The sequence below is a fragment of the Microtus oregoni genome, unplaced genomic scaffold, assembly GCF_018167655.1.
Source record: "Microtus oregoni isolate MIOR12 unplaced genomic scaffold, Mior012 000027F_ref0000203, whole genome shotgun sequence".
NCBI lineage: Eukaryota > Metazoa > Chordata > Mammalia > Rodentia > Cricetidae > Microtus > Microtus oregoni.
In genome coordinates, this window is record NW_024543086.1 from 32,259,612 (window position 1) to 32,281,779 (window position 22,168).

A 22,168-nucleotide genomic window follows, 5' to 3' on the forward strand; every position below is an offset into this window, starting at 1 on the left:
TAGGGAGGTTGGTGGTAATATTCAGAAAGATGTCACAGATGGCCAAACAGCCAAATTGAAGATGGTTTGGTACCAGGACCAGAAAATAGAAAGTTCATGGGGAGAGGGCTTGGGAAACAGGTCTAGGTATGTGTTCTGCCCTAGCAGAGAGGGACTCTGAGCAGCTGTTGCCTGGCAGGCAGCAAACTGTTAGTGTTGCTATGACGCCTGGAAATACCTCATTATTGGATCCTGGAATTGTTTTAACAACAAACTAAATGGACTGCATGTTCATCCTCCTGGTTAAAAACACAGATAAAATGCAGAGGACCAGAGTGCAGAAGTTCAGGGGACCTTCTGCAGAGTTCTCACAGCAGGGAACAACAAATCTCTCCCTAGAGCTTGTTAGAGTATAGATTGCTGTCCCCACCCCCTTCTTGATAGCATAGGGCAGAATGGCTAGAACTTTTATTTCTAAGGAATTGATGCTTCCTGGCTGCTAAACACACACACACACACACACACACACACACACACACAGACACATACAGATACACACATACACACATACACATTCACACACACATACACACACACATACACACACAGACACACACAGACACACACAGACACACACATACACACACATACACACACAGACACACATACACACAGACACACACATTCACACATACACACACATACACACACACATACACACACACACACACACACACACACACACACACCCCTTCTCCTCAGTCCTTAGTCTGAACACCCCGGGAAGAAAACTGAATTAGAACATAACTTCAGATTTCTTTGTTATCAAAGAAGTCCTCCCAAGTTATATGGAGGCTTCCAGAAACCAGCTCCCGAGTTTGATACACTTTCCTCTGTGCCCTTGCAGGGAGCCCAGGGGCTGTAACTTCAGATACTCTGAGTATTCCTGATTGGATCCAGAGGAGGGAGGAGGCCTGGGAGTAGATGAAGCTCCTGGGAGGTTATAGAGAGAAACAGAACTGTCCTACCAATCACCTGAAATTATGTTTGCTGGTGCCTAGAGACTTGGTTTGAGTAGCTGGGATGAGACTTCATCTTCACAGACTTGAGGGTTTTATTGAGCTCGACCTGGGTTTTATCAGCCCCAAGAGCCCTCTCTTCTCTTTATTGAAGCCAAGGCTGAAGGAAGACTGATACTGTTGATGCAAAAACTCAGCTCTCATCTCAGCAGCAGTAAGAGATAGTTTATTTTGTAGCCAAGTATGAATGACCATGACCCAGGAACATGATTGCTTCAAATACCATGGTTTCTGAACCATCTGTAATGGGGTCTGGTTCCCTCTTCTGGTCTGAAGGCATACACACAGACAGAATATTGTATACATAATAAATAAATAAATATTAAAAAAACCCAGAGTCATAAATAAAGGGACTTTTCAAATCCTCAGTGGCCCATCTGATGACAACCCTTTTTTGTTTGTTTTTCAAGACAGGTTCTGGAACTCTCTCTGTACACCAGGCCAGTCTCAAACTCAGAGATCCGCCTGCCTTTGCCTCCCGAGTGCTGGGATTAAAGGTGTGCACCATTACCACCTGGCTTTGATATTTTTAAGCTTTAGGGTTAGTGGAAGCTGCTGGTTTGCTGGTGCACTCTAAAAGGTTTTATGTGATGGTCAGACAGTGATAGGCAAAGAAGGCTACTAAGGGTTCTAAAGATAGCTCAAAACAATTTGCATCAAGAGCTGTACCATTTTGGCTTTCCACAACAGGTGGGAACTTCAATGATAGACAGTCTTTGGAGACCTGGACGTACACCTTCCTAATCACCTTGTCTTAAGGCATGAGGTTTGAGGAACAGTATGATGAGCTCTCTTTTATCTGTCAGTCTGTCTGTCTTCCTGCCTGTTTATTTATTTTTAGTACAAAGGTCTTGCTATGAACTACTATGTGATTTCTTTCCATTCTGTTCTTTTAGAGCCACAGCAGCCTCAGACTGTTTTCTTTACAAACAACCAGGCCCAAGCCATAGTTCACCACTTCTGATGGAGAAAGCATCTGTCCCAGTGCTTGGGATAGCATAGTTCATTTTTTAGTCTGTCCTGTCCTGGGCCCTGTTCTCAAGTAGCTATCTTGTTTGATCTCTTTAGTCACCTCCAGGGAAGCTGCCTCACATCCCACAGCTCATGAATGAAGCCACCACTCAGCCATCTTTCCTAAGCACTGGGACCCAGACCCCCACTGCTTCACATACAATTCTTCGTTGTCATTCTTGCAGATTTTTATTATTGTGCCCTGGGAGACACACATGCCATGGGGAGTGTTTGGAGTTCACAGGAATGGGTTGGGGATTGAAGGAAGCTCACCAGACTTTTAGGGCAAGAGTCTGTTCCTGCTCATGTCATGCCATTGCCTCTTCTTATTCTTTCCCCTTGCCCCCACCTTCTGTCTTCTTTTCCTCTTCTCCCTTCTTTCTCTTTAAAAACATTTTTAGATTTATTTATTTTATTTTGTGTGTATGAGCGTTTTGCTTGCATGAATGTATGCGCACTGTGTGTATACCTGGTACCTGTGGGGGTTAGAAGCGGTCAGATCCTGGGACTGAGATTGGAGATGCTGTGAGCCACCGTGAGGTGCTGGGAACTGAACCTGCTCCTCTGGAAGAACAACAAATGCTCTTACCCAACTCTAAAGCCCTTGCTTTTTTCTGTTTTATGAGGTCTGGAGTCCAAATAATTATGTGCTAAGGATGACTCTGAACCCTTATCCCCCAGCCTTTACCTTCTTAGTATTGGGATGACAGGCCATGCCTAGCTTATTACTTTCTTACTAGTTTTTTTTTCACTGTCTGTGGCTCTTCCCCTCCATCTCCCGGGGGGTGGGGGAGGAAGCTTCATGGGGTCAGGGAACTTGCCATCTGCCTTCCAGCCCTACTCCATCGCTAATGTTCGTCTTGGCATAGAAGCAAGTCCCTCCTCTTTAAATATTTACCTATGAGATAAAGGAATCATTTCCTACTGTTGGCTGGGCTTTCCACTCCCCAGAAAACACCTTAGTCTTTTGCTCTGGATGGGCTGTGGGCTTGCAGGAAGAGCAAGTGACTGATTGTCTCCCCCCACCCCCCCACCCTACTTTACCCTCGCCGGCAGCTATCCACTCTTCTGGACACAGTGAATTCTTTTCCTTAAAGCCAACAAAGAAGGTATCTGTGCTTCCTCCAGGAGTGGTGTTCCTGCCTTGCCTAGGGAAATTCATCTTACATACAGCCCTGTGGGCCTCATAGGTTCTTCCGGCATTGGATGTTCAGCCAACCACAAAGGACTCCGACTTTCTAGGCGTGAGCACTGAGACAGATGTGCCACTGAAGTTATTCACCTAGAACCCTATGGGACTGTGATCTGAGCCCAGACTCCCAGCATCTGCCTCAGCTTGTTAGGGGCCCCACCTACCACTCTTGATTAGGTTGGGGTAGGGTGAGGACTGGACACCTGCTCTGGGCAGATGCTTCTTGGGTGAGTCTGGTGAGCAGCGAATCAGGGAACCCAACATATCTCAAGGTCTGTCTTTGTTTGGAAGGTGGCATCTTTACATTTATGTAAACAGTGGATTTTATCCCCCAAACATCTGGTCAAACACTTTCATATGTATTGCCTAGGGGGATGGATTTTCTTTCTTTTTGTTGAGACAGGATCTCCTGTCTCTGCTGCTCTGGAACTCACTTTGCAGCTGCTGAGGACAAACTTGAATTTCTGACCCCCTGCCTCTTGCTTTCAGAGTCCTGGGATTACAGGCATAGACTACCGTGCAGGGCTTCCTGCATGCTAGGCATGCACTCCTCACTCCTGGTTTTATATATGTATATATGTGTGTGTGTGTGTGTGTGTGTGTGTGTGTATAAAACTTAATTTAAAACAAAAAGACTTGATGTGTAGCCCAGACTGGCCTTGGGCTCACAGCAGTTTTCTTGGCCAATATCACTCCTGGCAGTTCTCTTAATATCATCAAACATTACAGCAAGCCATTGTGGTTGCAAAATGACCTGTCATGTCATTAGGTTGGTTTATTCCTTCGTTTATTAGCTGTAATTTTTCTCTTCTCCTTCACTGCCCTGATGGGGGGTTTGCTTAGGTAAGGGAAAGGAAATTCTTGTTTTTTTTCCAATTATTCTGTGTAACACAGTGGTTTGGGTCACTAAGCATCTTTTCAGCATATGAACCTGTGTATGGCACATAGTTTTGTGTGTTTTGGAACACAGTTTTTCTTTTTAGTTTTCAGAGACCGGGTTTCTCTGCGTAGCCTTGGCTGTCCTGGAATTCACTCTGTAGGTCAGGTTGGCCTCAAACTCAGAGATCCGCCTGCCTCTGCCTCCTGGGTGCCGGAATTAAAGGTGTGCCCCATCACCGCCTGGCTAAGGAACACCATTTTTCTAACTCACTCTTCTGGCCAGTCAGGGCCACCTTTGGCCCCTTCAGAAATCTGATCACTTCCATTCACCTCTGGACTCGTGGCTATGGAGTATAACTGTCTTCTGGCCTTACGGTGTATGTTTCCTTGCCCAGTGATTTTGCCAAGAATAATTTGGAAGTTTCAAACTGAAACAAATTTTGATACCCTGATTTTACCCCAAATTGGCTTCTTCTGGAATTATGGGAGTGGAACCAGAATTGGCAGGCTGGATGGGAAACTCATGGTTGGAGTGGGCTGTCTCCTCTGCTCTCTGAAAGCCTTCTCTCTATAAAACACTGAGGCTGTGAGCAACATTCTTGGTTGAAGAGAACCCTTGCCAAGTCCCTTCATAGAGGCCATTTGGGATTGAGATCTCGATATGTACATGTTAGATTCTGGGCTCCTTGAGCTCTGTGCTGCTGTCCCCCACCTGATGCTGAGCTGGCTTTCTGCCTCTGAAGAAGAGATTCTTTGAAAACTGGCTGAACATCTTTATGACTCCTGTGTGAGCTGCACATAAGAATTCAGCACTCCTAGCGTGATCTCCATCATAGACTGCTTCCACCTCTCGACAGACGCTGAACCCAGGGCTCTCCACAGTGTGGACAAGTGTTTTCCACCTCTCGACAGATGCTGAACCCAGGGCTCTCCACAGTGTGGACAAGTGTTTTGCCGCTGAACCCAGGGCTCTCCACAGTGTGGACAAGTGTTTTGCCGCTGAACCCAGGGCTCTCCACAGTGTGGACAAGTGTTTTGCCGCTGAACCCAGGGCTCTCCACAGTGTGGACAAGTGTTTTGCCGCTGAACCCAGGGCTCTTCACAGTGTGGACAAGTGTTTTCCACTGAACTATGCTTAGCCTTCTGCTGTAGGCTTCTTAAGTCCCTGCTGGGTCCCTGAAAATGCTGTGCTCTCCACACTCTTGGGTCTCTGCACATACTGCTTTCTGTCAAGAATGCCTTGCTTTTCCTCTTGACATAATTGCCTTTTATTCCCTCTTCAAATACTGGCCTTCCTCAGGGGCTTCTCTGAGCCTCATGTCCCAGCTCTTGCTCTGTTATGTGAGCTCAGTGGTCATATCCACCTACATTTAGGCACTGGTTGCAGTTACGTTTTACCTTTTTGGTGTTTGTGTAATCATTTGATGATTGTTTGTCTGTCTCTGGAGCCTAACTAATAGTTAGGACTCACACGTCCTTCCATTTTTAGATATAGGAGCTCAGACAAGCTATTTTGCCTTGTTCTCATTTAACTGCAAAATGGGGGATGACACTTAACCCTACTTTGGAATATAGTCTTGGATGAGTGTGTGGACAGCTTGTAGAGACACCTCCAGGTGTACATGGGTTGTCTCTTTTTCTCTCTCTCTCTATATATATTAATTGTAATTATTATTATTATTGATTTTCGAGACAGAGTAATTGTTTTTATTATTATTTAATTGTTTTCCACTCCCATTCCTTCTTCCCCTCCTCCCTTCTACTTTCCCCCCTGCCCTCCATGCTCCAAATTTACTCCAGAGTTCTTGTCTTTTTCTCCTTTCTAAGTTGATCCATGTATGTCTCTCTTAGGGTCCTCTTTGTTGTCTTGGTTCTCTGTGGTTGTGGCCTGTAGGCTGGTTATTCTTTGCTTTAAGTCTGATATCCACTTATGTTTGTCTTTCTTGGTCTGGGTTACTTCACTCAGTGTGTTTTTTTCTAGTTCTGTCCATTTGCTTGCGAATTGGAAGATGTCATTATTTTTTATGACTGAGTAGTACTCCATTGTGTAAATGTACCATATTTTCTATATCCATTCTTCAGTTGCGGGGCATCTGGGTTGTTTCCAGGTTCTGGCTATGACAAACAATGCTGCTATGAACATGGTTGAGCACATGTCCTTATGATATGATTGAGCTTCCTTTGGGTATATGCCCCAATGTGGTATTGCTGGGTCTTGAGGTAGATTGATTACTAATTTTCTTAGAAACCACCATACTGATTTCCAAAGTGGATATACAAATTTGCACTCCCACCAGTAATGAATGAGTGTTCCCCTTATTCTACATCTTTTCCAGCATAAGCTATCATGAGTGTTTTTGATCTTGGCCATTCCGACAGATGTGAAATGGAATCTTAGAGTTGTTTTGATCTGCATTTCTCTGATGGCTGAGGATGTTGAACATTTCCTTAAGTGTCTTTCATCCATTTGAGATTCATCTGTTGGGAGTTTTCTATTTCGATCTATACCCCATTTTTTAATTGGATTATTTTGTATTTTGGTGTCCAGTTTCTTGAGTTCTTTGTTTATTTTGGAGATCAGTCTTCTGTCCTATGTAGGGTTGGTGAAGGTCTTTTCCCATTCTGAAGGCTGCCATTTTGTCTTGTTGACTGTGTCCTTTGCTTTACAGAAGCTCTCTGTTTCAGAAGGTCTTATTTATTAATTATTGCTCTCAATGATTATGCTATTGGAGTTATATTTTTGAAGTGGTGTCTTGTGCTAATATGTTCAAGTGTACTTCCCACTTTCTCTTCCATGAGGTTCACTGTCAGGTTTTATGTATGTTGAGGTCTTTGATCCATTTGGACTTGAATTTTCTGCATGGTGATAGATATGGGTCTATTTTTATTCTTCTGCATGTCAACATTCGGTTATGCTAGCAATGTTTGTTGAAGATGCTTTCTTTTTTTCATTTTATAATTTTAGCTTCTTAGGCAAAAAATCAGGTAGGTGTTCATAGGTGTGTGGGTTGATTTCTAGGTCTTCGATTCTATTCCATTGGTCCTCCTGTCTGTTTTTATGCCAATAAAAAGCTGTTTTCATAACTGTAGTTCTGTAGTAGAATTTGAAGTCAGGGATTGTGATGCTTCCATTTGTTCCTTTATTGTACAGGATGTTTATTTATATTTATGTATGTTTCTTGGCACATGGTAAGTGCTCAGGTAAGTATCAGGAAGTGGGTGAACAAGGTAATAAGACAGTGTTCAGAGAGTCTACAGGGCCATAAAACAGTAAAATCTGAGTGTAGCTCAGAGAAGAACACTTGCCTACCAATGCCACACAAAAGTATACACCTCTTTGTAAAGAGTGCCTGGTGCATAGTAGATGCTTAATAAAAAGTTGCTCAGTGAAAGAATGTGTAAAGTGGGAACAATGATAATAGCCCCACCTCACAAGTTGAGGTGGGAATGAAGGAAGGGATGGTCCATAGTACTTTATAGAGTGCCCAGCACATAGTAGGTGATCATAAAATACTTGTTGAATGGATGAATGAAGTGGGGCCAGTGTTACAAAAGATCATGGAGGAGGGGGCTGCTTGTTTTTCCCAGCTGCCCAGAACCACACAGAAACTGTATTAATTAAATCACTGCTTGGCCCATTAGCTCTAACTTCTTAATGGCTAACTCTTAGTTTAACCCATTTCTATTAATCTGTGTATCACCACGAGGTCGTGGTTTACCAGCAAAGATTCAGCGTGGCAGATCCATGGCATCTCCTGACTCCACCCTTCTTTCTCCCAGCATTCAGTCCAGTTTTCCCTGCCTACCTAAGTTCTGCCCTATCAACAGGCCAAGGCAGTTTCTTTATTCATTAATGGTAATCACAGCACACAGAGGGGACTCCAACATCAGGTTGCTATGGAGATGTAGGTTGAGATAGGTTTGTATAATATTGTGTTGTGCTTACATAGTAGGTACTCAGGAAACATTTGTTGGGTAAAACTGGAAGGATGAACTCTACCTCAGGAGAGCAGCCCATGTGGGGTGCAGAAGTGTGAGGGCCATGGCTCTTCGAAGGAAGGATGGTCAGCGCTGCCTAACTTTCCCAGGTCTGGAAAGTTAAGTTTGGATTTCTCTTATCCTCCTGTGCTTTCTGTCTCCTAGAATCCGTGCCCAGAATCCAGTGCCTCTTTCCTTTCCAGGATCACTTTCTGGTGGATTACAGGGTAAGGCTTCTCCTGATGGGGTAGGTAGTGGTACATGAGTGCAGTGGGTGAATAAATGCTTCTACACAGCCCAGCTCCCTGTTGTTCCCTCCCATACTGTCTTCAAGGTCACCAACTAGCCTCCAGTTTTATGAACTCCAGTGTGATAAGTACTTGGGCTATGAGGCTTGGGCTATGAGGTTGAAGTGTTTTATAACTATTTAATGTGGTATCCAGCAGGCTTGGTTCCAGAAAAGCATGCAAATACTACACTTTCTGATCGATGCTCAGCCCTCCACATAAAGCAGAGTAATATGCATTTAACCACAGCTGCCTTGTATTCTGAATTATCTCTAGATGCTGCATGACCCTAATGCAGTCTAAATAACTGACATGCTCTTCTGCATAAGGAATTACATGAAACAAAGCTTTTCTTTCTTTCTTTCTTTTTTTTTTGAAAAGTTAAAAATTCCTTAATTTTTTTTTATTCCTGGTACCACTACCACAATTTACAGGGCAATATACCTGATGTAAGAAAAAGAAAAAGAAAGACAAAGCTACAACAGATAAAAGACCTCAGGAATGTACATCTAATTGACACTACATTGCATTAATCAATAGCTGCACTTTTTGCAAACTGTGGCTCTGACAGTCCTGAACAAGAAGGGCCTCCTGTTTAAGCTGCGGTAACTTTTCTGACTATGGATCATCGCTCCTTCTGTGGCAGGTTTTTACAGTTCCTCTAATGCATTTAGGACGACTGTCTCAAAGTAACCTGCAGCTTTCCTGACAACTCCTCGCTCTCTCTCCTGCTAAGAACTGTAGCCCTTTTCTGCTGTTTTTTAAAACCTTCTGCTACCATATCCACCACTTCCACCACCAGATCCATAGCCTCCACCATAGGGACTGCCTGAGCTTCTTCCACCAGAACTGCCCCCTTTCATGGGTCCATAATTTGATTGCTGTTGTCCACTATAATTTCCAAAGTCACCTCCACCAAAATTTCCTCCTTCATTGTAACCGTCATATCCTCCTCCTGCACCACCACCATATCCACCTTGGTTTCCATAGCCTGGTCCATCACCACCATAGCCTCCTCTACTGCTGTAACCAGGACCACCACCATAGTTGCCACCATCACCACCTCCATAACTACCTCTGCTGCCACCACCTCCCCCACCACAGCCTCCTCTTCCACCAAAGTTTCCACCATGACCAAAATTACCTCCACCACCTCCAAAGTTCCCTCCACGACCCATAAAATTGCCAGATCCACCTCCACGGCCTCTCTGTGATTCAGCAGATTGCATCTCTTGTTTCGAAAGGGCCTTTTTCACTTCACAATTATGTCCATTAATAGTGTGGTATTTCTGAACAACAATTTTATCAACTGTGTTGTGGTCATCAAAAGTCACAAAAGCAAATCCTCTCTTTTTCCCACCCTGCCTGTCTTCCATAACTTCTATGGTTTCAATCTTGCCATACCTTTCAAAGTAGTCTCTCAGGTTACACTCTTCTGTGTCCTCTTTCCTACCACCAACAAAGATTTTCTTCACTGTTAAATGGGCACCAGGCTTTACAGAATCCTCTCTAGAAACAGCTCTCTTTGGTTCCACCACACGCCCATCAACTGTGTGTGGCCAAGCACACACTGCAGCATCCACCTCTTCAACACAAGAGGAGGTCACAAAACCAAAACCTCTGGAACGTTTTGTTTGGGGATCTCTCATTACCACACAGTCTGTAAGTGTGCCCCATTTCGCAAAATGTTCTCTTAAGCTATCATCTGTGGTTTCAAAGCTCAGACCACCAATAAACAGTTTCCTCAACTGTTCTGGTTCCTTTGGATCATGGCCCTCCATTTTGAGACCCGACTCACCTCTTCCAACTCAAGTTCAATATGTGACCGAAACAAAGCTCTTCAAACCCATAGATCAGAGTGGTGACTGCTGCTGTTGTTATTGTCCCCTAGCTTACAGTAAAGTCACATATGCACATCATAGGAAATACATAAAAAATACATGATCAATGACAAGAAAATACGTAGAATTGCCCGATATTTTCATAGGAAGCAGGAAAAGCAGGTTCAAAATCATCTTTGGTTATATAGAGAACTTGGGGCCAGTCTGGACTACATGAGGCCCTGTTTGCAAATAAAATAATTAGAAATAAAATTTCCAGTGTAGAACAATAATTAGAAACACCCAGGTACTTCTTTGTAAACACACTGTTCTGTCAAGATAGGCCCATTTCCCTAAAAGACCTAGTAGACTTAGCCATAATTAGTTAATACGCCTTCATATCCGCTCATCCTCAGCGTTCCCAGTCATGGCTGGACAGTGATAGCAGGTGTGTGAGGGGAGCCCCATGGTACTCTCATTGCTCATGTGTCTCCCTTTGTGTCTTGCTCCCAGGATGATGGTGCAGGGCTACCGCCAGCCCCTGGAGAGCAATGACCTCTGGTCACTGAATAAGGAGGACACGTCAGAAGAAGTCGTCCCTGTGCTGATAAATAACTGGAAGAAGGAATGTGCTAAGTCAAGGAAGTGAGTGTCACGTCTCTGTGTTCTCTCAGGCAAGGCAGATGAGGCCTAGGCTGACCTGTTACCTTCCTTTAGCCACCTTGGCCTGAATCTCTTAAGTTTCTTGGTTCTGGGGAAACTCCATCTCCTCCCTAGACTGCAGTTTCTCCTTCATCAGATGGGGTGGAGTGGGAGTGTTTAACATCAAAGGGAGCTCCTAGCAACTCCCTCCTGTGTTGTTTGTAGGTTACATCTTGTTTTTGTTTTTTGGGTTTTTTTTTTTTTTTTGGTTTTTCAAGACAGGGTTTCTCTGTGGTTTTGGAGCCTGTCCTGGAACTAGCTCTTGTAGACCAGCTGGTCTCGAACTCACAGAGATCCACCTGCCTCTGCCTCCCAAGTGCTGGGATTAAAGGCGTGCGCCACCACCGCCTGGCTGTAAGTTACATCTTGACATCACTGATGGGTCAGCTTCCCAGAAGGAGAGCAGAGGCCATCTGCCAGGCTGGAACTTGGTTCTGCTGCTGTGTATGTTCTGCCCTCCTTACTCGGTGTCTGAAAATCTTTCTTGAATGTTGTTGCTGGATTGAATTTTTATATTCTATTTCTATATTTATTCCTGTGTACATGTGTGGGTGTGCCTTTGCCATAGCATGCAGGCCAGAGGTTCTCCCCTTCTCCCATGTGGGGGATCGAACTCAGGTTGTCAGGCTGGACAGCGGTGCCACTGAGCCTCCATTTTCTTCTCCGGGTTTTCTGAGCAGCTTATGAGATAAATGTTATCTGATGGACCATGCCTCAGTGCTGGATCAACCCTGGGCAACTTTTCTAGACAAGTTGTGTTTACTCACTTGGGGCAGCTTTGGCCTGGAACCTTCTGTTTTGCTGGAGAGGGTGTGGCAGGAACTGGCTCACTAGGCTTGAAAGCTGCCACCCAAAGACTGACTCCATGAAGACTATGACCTTCAGGGATGCTCATTGTTCTTTTTCCCAGAGGTGTGAGCACATTACACACCTGTGGATAGGGAGAGGTAGGGGACAAATCTTGTTGGGTCAGAACTTGGCAGGGCCACTTATCCAGAGAAAAGGTGTAAGCTGAGATGGATTCTGGGCTGCAGGGAGTTCTGCTTGTCCAGGGAAGTGGTGAGAGAAGCGTGGGTTGGGAAGTCTGCCTTGGTTTCTTGGCCCTAAGTGGCTCCTTTGGAAATCTAGTCTGCCCTGCCTCCTGCTCCTGTCTTTGTTTCTGGCCCAGTGCTTCCCTGGTTTGTGATAATACTTTGTGTTCTCCTCAGCCTGTGCTCCCCTTATATGTGAGGCTGTTTTGGATCATGTTTCCTGTTGGCATGACTATCAAGTGATTCAGTGGCTGTGGAAAAGAGCTTGGGTGATGTTTTGTTTTGGTTTTGAATTAAATGTAGTCACTTACCTGTTGTCATTCTATCCCTAGGCAGATGCCCAACAGAACTGGAAACTTAGGTTCTCATAAGGCTTGTATAGACTTGTAGCTGCCTTGTTTGTGTTAGCCCAAAATAGAATCAAACCCAAACACCCATTAGAATGTAAGTAGAAATTAGAATCACTGCTCAAAGCTGAGGGAGAAAGCGCAAAGCTCTTATGCTAAATGGAAAGTGGACAGGTCCTCAGCCCTCTAGTATTCTATGCCTAAATGGACAGTGTGCCAAGGCCAGTGTATCTAATTAGGAAAATCAGTCTGGAGAGATGGCGCAGTGAAAGTACCTGATGCTCTTCCAAAGGATTCTAGTTTGATTCCCGACACCCATGCTGGACAACTCATAGGGCTTTAGGTTTATTCAGGACATCTTGAGGAGATGGAAGAAGTGTCAGTCTCCAAGCTCCATCTTTGGGAACTCATGGCTCAAAGAGCTCTCATAGAGAGGGATTGAGTTCCACATCTAGGCTTGATGACCATCCTTGTCATTTAAAAGGGAGTATTTACCTTCCTCTCAATTGGAACATTCTCTGGATTACCACTTATCTAGTCTCCTGAGTCAGTTTCTACTTCTTTAGGTGAACACATTATTTTCAGGGAAGTGAGATATTTTTTTTAATTTTAGAACAGATGAACAAGTCTTTAGCCTCGCCCTTTGATCTTATTTAAAGACCACTGCTGTTCCATGTTCTGACAAATGAAAAACATTCTTTTAGGAGGTTTGGGGACCAAACTTTTCTCCTGTAATAGTTGACTGTAATACCTCATGTCTCAGCTGTCATAAGGTTTTTGTTGTTGCTGCTGGTTTAGAAGTCACAGCACCAGGCAAAGGGGAACAGAGTATCTTTTCCAGAGAGAAATTTGTAAAGAATGGCTTATCTGAAAATAGGTAGTATAAAACAAAATGAAGTAGCTATTAATTACTCTACAGGTGATGGTTTAAAAGACTGAGATATGCTCTTCCCATACCTATAGTTTTAGATACCTGTGATCAAACATGATCTGAAAATATTACATCTAAAATTCCATTCTTAAGGTTTAAATTATGCACTATTCTTGTTCCGTCATATTCTGTCACCCCGGGTATGAATTGTCCTTTTGTCTATTGTGTCCACACTGTACACACTACCCACCTGCCAGTATTAGGTTGGTGGTGCTTTTGGGAGAGTGACCTTAGGTAGCAGCCTAAAGCTGCATCACAGAGCCTGCCATTTGCCTTACTTCATCTGTCATCTCTTAGTATCATAAGAAGGATGAGGACAGAATAAAAGATGCTTTGAGAGTAACAAAACATGACGATATCGTGTCATTTTTATTATAAATGTCTCTTTTTTAAATTTTTGGTTGACTTATAGGTTAAACTTTTATCAGAGGTATTTGTAAGAAAACATAGGTTATAGTATCCATGGATAAGAGAGGACACTTTGTGTTTAAATGTGTAAGAACACAGTCTGTATAGACTTGTGTCTGCAGATGGAGGGAAGAGTCTAGACTTAGGTGACTTCAGACTGGCATTTCACATGTGTGGATCCTGCTGGGGTATTTGTCTTCTACATTCCTGACTGGCCTATGTAGGACAGGGCAGAACTACAGAACCACACAGGAGGATGGTCACTGTGCTAGTCATTGTGACCACCTGAGGACTTAGATTTATGAAACAAGGCTGCTTGAAAGCTTGTGTAGCTGTGGTGGTTTGTTTTGTGGTGCTGGAGGTGGTGTCGTCTTATTTTGTTTTACTTTTGAGATAAAATTTTGACATATAACCATACCTAGGCAGAACTTCAAGAGTCTCCTACCTCCATCTGCCAAGTTCTGGGACTGTGTGTGTAAACCATGCACAACAGGATTTGTAGTTCTTAGCTTCTGAGTGTAGAAGTTGGATCCATTCTAAGTACATTTCTGTGGGGCTGGAGAGATGGCTCACACTGCTCTTATATAGGACCAAGATTTGGTCCCCAAGATTCAGATACACCTGTAACTCTGGTTCCTAGGGATCCAACACCCATTTCTAGCTTCCACAGATACCTGCACTCACATGGTGTGCATAAACTCATACACCTGTAACTCTGGTTCCTAGGGATCCAACACCCATTTCTAGCTTCCACAGATACTGCACTCACATGGTGTGCATAAACTCATGTAGGCAAATGCACATGCACATAAATGAAAAACTCTTTCATTTCTGTACAGTGTGTGGTCATAGTTTAGCTTATTCTCTGCATGTGGCTGTCTAGTTTCCTACCACTTCTGTTTGTTGGTTTCTTTTGCCTTGTTTTTAGAGAGGTACTTACTGTGTGGCCTACGTTGTCTTTCTATTCTTGATAGACCTCCTGCCTCACTTCCCAAGTGCTAAGATTGTAGGCATGACCCATCTTGCCTGGCCCATCACCAGTTTTTGAAAAGACTCTTTTATTGCCAATGAATGGGCTTGACAAAAATCACTTGTTTCTGGATTTCTTTCTTCTTCTTCTTGGTTTTTCTAGATAGGGTTTCTCTGTGTAGCCTTGGCTGTCCTGGAACTTACTCTGTAGACTAGGCTGGTTTTGAACTCACAGAGATCTGTCTGCTTCTGCCTCCTGAGTGCTGGGATTAAAAGTCTGCTTCTGAATCTTTAATTTTTTGGACCTTTAGTTCAACTACACCGGTCCTTTGTAACTTCCTTGTGCCTGTCTTGACATCACAGTTTGAATTGAGTAGTATGAGGCTCAGCTTTATTCTTCTCTTAAGGATGATTTTTTTTTAAAACTCATCTGGGTCTCTTGAGTTCCCATTACAGGTTTAGAACTGATCCATTGTAGGAAAAGAGGGCTGCTTGTTTGTCCTGGCTGCCTAGAACTGAAATAATCACACAGAAACTATATTAATTAAAACACTGCTTGGTCCATTAGCTCTAACTTCTTATTGGCTAACTCTTACATCTTAGTTTAACCCATTTCTATTAATCAGTGTATCGCCACGTGGCAGTGGCTTACTGGCTAAGTTTTGGCCCATGTCTTACTCTGGCAGCAGATTCATGGCATCTCTCTGACTCTGCTTTCTTCCTCCCAGAATTCAGTTCCATCCACCTCCCTAAGTTCTGCCCTATCAACAGGCCAAGGCAGTTTCTTTATTCATTTATGGTAATCACAGCACACAGAGGGGCTCCCACATCAGTCTATTGCTGTGGGGAAGCCAGTTGGACTTATGAGAGGACTTGTGTGTCATATGAGCTTAGGGCTGCCATGCTACCAAGCTTTTCAGTTATATCTACTTATTCAGTTTGCACACCCACCTCATGAGATAGACAGAACTTTTAACTTATTTGGATAGAACCTCACTCACTTTATTGCTCTCTCTTTTTTTTTTTTTTTTTTGCCTCAAACTTGTGATCTTCTGTCTCAGCTTCCCCAGCACTGGGGCTACGGTCATGCACTGCCACACCTGGCTTACTATGAGCCTTGTTTTGCAAAAGAGGAAGTGAGCTTTAGTGTGCCTGCAGCTGCAGCCAGCCAGCAGATGGCCCAGGCAGGGTCACACCTCTTTCATTAAGATGCTTCTCTTCTATGGTGACTGTCTTGGGTTCTGCTTTTTACTCTTGACTGTGGGTTGCCTCTCTGGTGGACCCAATAATTGTTTTACCTTCGTTGTGTTACAGACAGCCTGTGCAGATTATGTATGCATCTCCCAAAGATCCCAGCAAGCCCAAGGGAAGTTCCCAGTTGGATGTGAATGAGGAGGTCGAGGCGCTGATTGTCAAGTCCCCCCAGCAGGACAAGGAGCCCTCTCTGTTCAAGGTGTTATACAAGACCTTTGGGCCCTACTTCCTCATGAGCTTCCTGTTCAAGGCCCTTCATGATCTGATGATGTTTGCTGGCCCCGAGATCTTGAAGTAAGAACTTTTGCCTGACTGCTTGGTTCCTCTTAAATACCTGGGTGGTCCTGCCATGTGCAGGATCAGACTCGCGGCCCACTCCCTTCACCTTCCCCAGTTTCATTTAGCTGCCATCTGAGTTGTAGCCACCTGCAAGCCACAGAAGCCTCCTGAATTCAAAGTTGGGAGAATGTGGGGTTGTCTAGAACAAGGATGTGCAGGCAGATTTCATGAGCCTCTGCAAACTGGAAACCAAGAAGACAGCAAGGGGGCCTCTGTCATCTTTCTCTCCATCACCTTGGTCCCAGTGTGCTCTGTTTGACCACCTTTGGGTGACTTGCCGGTGGGGAGATAGACCTATCAGTGTGGTGATCCTAAGGCAGAGGTCCCCGTTGTAAGAGGCTGGCACCTGGCAGTCATATTACCCTTGTGAGGTAAAGTGTTGTCTGACTTCTGTGGCTCAGGTGGAAATCACTGTGGTCACTTGGAAGTAATTCCCTTTGATGTATCACACTCTCCTCTCCCAACAGATTGATTATCAACTTTGTGAATGACAGAGAGGCCCCCGACTGGCAGGGCTACTTCTACACAGCTCTGCTGTTCGTCAGCTCCTGTCTGCAGACGTTGGTTCTGCACCAGTACTTCCACATCTGCTTCATCAGCGGCATGCGCATCAAGACAGCTGTGGTGGGCGCTGTCTACCGCAAGGTAGGCCAGGCACCCACACCGATCCTGTGACCTCAGAGTCAGGATGGCTGAGCTGGGACTCAGCAAAGAAATGATGGGGACCATGGGCCAAGGGTAGCCACCGCCAAGCTTTGTCCATTAACAAAGTGGTTCTCAGTGGCTGATGTGTGGGGTGTCAGTGAACCCACATGCTGCCTTTGGGTAGCTGGGTTTCTTAGATGGTTTGGCTATCTCTGATGAAGTCACGGGTGGAGATCTAAGTTCAGGGGCTGAGGAGGCTCACTAGGTAAAGTGAAAGCCTGACGATTTGGGTTTGGATTTCCAGAACCATGTAAAGAACATGACAGAACACGTCTGTATAGCCAGCAGTGAGATAGGAGGTGGGGACAGGAGAACCCCTAGTAGTACATGTCTGTATACTCTGCAACGAGATAGGAGGTGGGGACAGGAGAACCCCTGAGCAAGATAGCTTGGGTACAGTAATGTCTCAAACAATCTGGAAGTCTAGGACAACATCTGACCTCCACATGTGCACCATGACTGCTTAAGCCTGTATACACATACTTAAATATCGTGCAGTTTTTTTAATTTTAATTTTTTTTTTAAAGAAAAGCAATGAATGTTAAATCTTTAGTTCATTCCTGGGTTTGCCGTCACTCTCATCCCGGATTTGGACCAAAGAGGTAGTGTGATTCTTGGATAGCGGAGAACAAGCTTTAAATATTTTTATTTTGCCATGCTGGAGGTGCACATGATTGGCAGGGACTATGCCAGAGCCATAGCCCCAACTCCACTTTTTTTTTTTTGGTTGTTGTTGTTTGGTTTTTCCCCATAATTTAAATTTTTATTGAAAATAGATTTTTTCCATATAATATGTTCTGATCAAAGTTTCCCCTCCTCCAGTTTCTGCTAGATCCTCTCCATTTACCCAGATCACACCCTTTCTTTCTCTCTCTCATTAGAAAACAGGTAACTTCAAGAGACTTAGTGATCTTCCAGCCACTCGTGCCTTGGCCCCCGGGGCAGCAGCGCCACCTGACTCACAGGCTGGCAAGAGTGGCGGCTTCCTAGTGTTCCTACCCCTGTTACACTGGCCTGTTAGCTTGAGTCCTGGTGCATAGGCTGCAGCCCAGACCCGTGGGACCTTAAAGTCCAGTTTGCTGTGTTGAGTGGCACAGGTGTATTTTTTAAGTCTCCCCACATGATTGTGTACAACCATGCTTGAGAACAAGTGTCCTGGATAGATATCTCCTCTAGAGCAGCTTGCCCCTAACACATCAAGACACTTTAGGTACCACAACAATTTTCTGGGTAGAGGCCAGAGGCTGCCTTGCAGTCAGTATGCAGACTGGCCTAACAAAGCATTGTCTAGTCTCCAATGTCAGAGTGCTAAGGCCGAGAACCTTGTGTTGGAATTTGGGGCCAGCAGCATGGTCAGGACCTTTGAACTTCTTAGAAATCCCGATTCCTAGCCTACCGCAGACCTGCTGATCAAGAAAGCACAGGGTTCCACCCTCAGGTGACATGCCTGCCTACTGAGATGTGCAAGGCCTTGGTTTAGAAAGTACTCAGGATGGGGAGCAGAGAGATCAGCAGTTACCACTGTCCAGAGTCTTGTTCAGGGCCTGGGGACTCTTTGCCTTTACCTGGAAGTTCAATTCTTCCCCTCTTCTGTATCCCACAGGCCCTTGTGATCACCAATTCAGCTAGAAAGTCTTCTACGGTTGGGGAGATTGTCAACCTCATGTCCGTGGATGCCCAGCGCTTCATGGATTTGGCCACATACATTAACATGGTCTGGTCAGCCCCTCTGCAAGTCATCCTAGCCCTCTGGCTCCTATGGCTGGTATGTGTTTGCTCTTGGTTTCTTTGTGCAGGGAGGGCTGGCCTTGTCTAGGCACTGACAGAGAAGGTATGGATGGGAAAGAACATTTCTTGTTGTCACATATATTTTATTTTCTGTCCATTGGCCAGTTCCTGGTTATTTTATTCTTTCCTTGAGTCATCCAGGTTACTTTCTGTTACTTGATAGATATGCATTGCCATTTCTCTCTCTCTCTCTCTCTCTCTCTCTCTCTCTCTCTCTCTCTCTGTGCGCACACACAAAGGGTTCAGAAGTAGACCTCAGGTGTCCTCCCCAATCTCTTTCCACCTTATTCTTTGAGAGAGTGTCTCTTGCTGAGGCTGGAGCTCACTGACTAGCTGGGGTAGCTGGTCGATGAACTCTAGCCTTGTTTCTGCTTTGCCTGTCCAGCATTGGAATGACAGATGGATACTGCCACACCTAGTTTGGTCTTCCCTCCCTCCTTCCCTCCCTCCCTCCCTCCCTCCCTCCCTCCCTCCCTCTCTCCCTCCCAGTTTTCTTGAGACAGGGTTTCTCTGTTTTGCTTTGGAGCCTGTCCTAGAATTTGTTCTGTTGACTAGGTTGGCCTCGGACTCACAGAGATCCGCCTGCCTCTGCCTCCTGAGTGCTGGGATTAAAGGTGTGCACTACCACCGCCTGGCTGTTGTTTTCCTTTTGAGATGGGGTCTTGGTATATAGTTCATGCTGCCCTAGAACTTGCTATGCCTACCAAGTTGTCAGCAAACTCGCAGAGATCCTGCCGCCTCTGCCTTCACAGTGCTGAGTTAACAGACATGCATCACCATGATCATGTTAGTCTTTTCATGAAATATATGTAATTAATGACCTTTTATATGGTTAACCCACCAACTTTCTCCCACTCTACCCCTCATGTGAAACAAACTTATTTATTAGAACCTACATATATTGACCAAGAGTTCTTTGTTGTAAGGAATAGAAATCCATCTTAGCCCCTGAGCAGACAAGAGGAGTTGCAGGGGAGGAGTACTCATACTGAAACAATTCAGAGACCCCTAGGGTCCAGGAGATCTGCTGTGTTTAGAGAGCTCGCTTTCTCTCTTGTTATTTCTTGGCCCTGCTTTCTTTAATTGGTTTCATTCATAATGCCCTTGTGTCATCTTTATAGACAATAGCAGATGGCATTCATTGCCTTCATGGGTCTCTCCTAGGGCACTGTGATTAACCAGCTCAGTCCTCAGTCCTCTTTCCATCCCTGGATCAATGGCTGTGGCCTGGGAAAGAGAAGTCTCTGACTGGCCACCGTGAGTCATGAGTCCTCCCCGTTGCAGAAAGATGTGATAGATCCAAGACTGAGAAGATGGTGAGCCAGGAGGCTCCCAGAACAGCACGTGCCCTGTTCATTCCCCCATGAATTCTTTCTCTTTCTTTTCTTTCTTCCTGTTTTTTTCTTCTTCTTAGTCCTGAGGATGAAACTTAGGGCCCCTTTGTATACTAGGCAAGTGCTTTACCACTGAGCTCCATCGACAGCCAGAGGAATTACCCTCCTCACTCCCAGCTGATGGACCACCTCCCATTGCAGTCATATGTCACATTCACATGTGTGAGTGTGGACACACAGTGCTCGAGTGTCACGGCTCTAGGAGCAATGGGACCTGGGAGAATAGAACCAATAAACGAGGTAAACTAAAGCCTAATGCAGTAGCCAACTTTATTCAGAGCTCCAGACAATATATACTCTGAGGGTTAAGATAGGTCACATGAGTAAAGTTCTCATGAGTCAAGCTGTATACAATACCAAGAACAAGCCACATGTGCCAAAAACATGTTTTTCCATAGAGGCATGTAAATGATAATTTAAATAACATCAGCAAGCAATAATAATGAGTAATCTGAAGTAAACTCATTCCTACCCACTACACCTGGGAGGAGTAAAAAAAAAACCCACATTCCATGTTTTCAGGAAAATGTCTTGTTTTTTTGGATTGTTCTCACAAGCTTTCAGAAGTCCTATCGGAATCCATTCCTGGACCCTGCTCTGACACTTGAGGTTGGAGGATAACTTTGGATGTTGGGTCTCTTTGTTGTTCCTAACTGTGTATGCCAGGCTGGCCGACCTGCAGGCTTCCAGGTTCCCCCAGCTCTACCTCCCCTCACACTGGAGGTCTCCGGGTTTACAGATGTGTGTACACGGATCCTGAGGATCTGAACTCAGTCCACGTGACCTACTGACCCAGCTCCCTAGCCCTCCCTTTTTCTCCTTAGCATAGGAGTGAGTATGATATGATCTTCTGAGGTAGATTTTGGTCCTTATACTGTACTTTTAGACAGATAGCATTGGAGTTTCCATGGTGTTATACATGATCACACCAGCAAAAACAAACAACCCCCCACCAAAGAAACCAAAACCAAAGCAACAGCAATAACAACAGTCCATCTCCATCTGCTAAATGGAGTTTACATTTATTTATGTGTGCGTTTATGTGCCACAGCTCATGTGAAGGTCAGGGACAACTTGTGAGAGTCAGGATTGGCGGTTATCAGACTTGGTGGCAAGATGCTTGCAGACAAGCAGATGACCCCGTCTCCCCAATGAGGAGCTCCCGTGCTCACAGAGCCATCTCACTGGTCCCACTGTTTGTATAGAGATGAGTGGTGAACAAAATGCTTTGATGATGCAGCTGAGAAAGAAAAACAGCAGACCCAGGACTTGGCTGTTGGGGAGCAAGCCCTGCACTGCGGCTCCAGCAACACACACAAAATAGATGGCTAAATACAGATCTTCAAGTGGATACTGTGGAGTGCACCCTTTCCTAGGAACTGTAATCCATGTGAAAGGTTGAAAAGCCTCCATGGGTGGCTTGTGAGTCATAAAGAAGGTTCTGATGGAGGCTGGCCAGCCCTATACAGTAAGGCTGTCTCGAGACCACAGCAGGACTTCTTTACTCAGACCACCAACCTCACAGTGTAGGAAGGTGGCTGCTGAGGTTGCCCTGGAACTAGGCTGTCTCTTCCATTCTGGGTTCTATGACCTTGGGCATCTCCACACCTCCCTATGAGCACTCAACCTGTGTATGCTAGTCCCCATGCACACACACTTGTGTATCATACCCTGCTCAACAAGTACAAATAGACATGCAAATGCTTGTGTATCATATCCTGCTCAACAAGTACAAATAAACATGCAAATGGTTAATATATATATATATATATATATATATTACACACACACACACACACATATATATATATATTTAAAATCAGTGCATTTGACTGTAGAATGTTCTGCGAGCCTATGCTGGGAGTGTCATGAAGTGTGTGCTGTAATGTATCAGGGTCCCCAGAGGCTTTATCAGCCTTAAAAATGCCCTAATTGGACAGTAGAGTCAGAGCTGATTATAAAAAACCATCAGAGGTGCTAGGGAGATGGCTTAATCCATAAAAGGGCTGCTGTGCAAACATGAGGACCTGAATTTGGATCCATATTGCCCATGCAAAAAGATGGGCCCAGCAACA

The 22,168-nt window shown here is 44.8% G+C and overlaps 2 protein-coding genes across 2 annotated transcripts in view; one reads left to right on the forward strand and one right to left on the reverse strand.

Moving 5' to 3' along the window:
- Abcc1 (ATP binding cassette subfamily C member 1) overlaps positions 1-22,168 on the forward strand; it is a 150,613-nt gene that overhangs the window by 66,021 nt on the left and 62,424 nt on the right. The window contains exons 6-10 of the mRNA XM_041675938.1: positions 8,284-8,345; positions 10,739-10,870; positions 15,928-16,161; positions 16,674-16,851; positions 18,515-18,676. Coding sequence (XP_041531872.1) covers positions 8,284-8,345; positions 10,739-10,870; positions 15,928-16,161; positions 16,674-16,851; positions 18,515-18,676 — 768 coding nt within the window. The remainder of the gene's footprint in view (positions 1-8,283; positions 8,346-10,738; positions 10,871-15,927; positions 16,162-16,673; positions 16,852-18,514; positions 18,677-22,168) is intronic.
- Positions 8,826-10,186, reverse strand: LOC121463638 (heterogeneous nuclear ribonucleoprotein A3-like). The gene has a single exon (XM_041675939.1). The coding sequence runs from the start codon at positions 10,184-10,186 to the stop codon at positions 9,167-9,169; it is 1,020 nt and encodes a 339-aa protein (XP_041531873.1). The 3' UTR covers positions 8,826-9,166.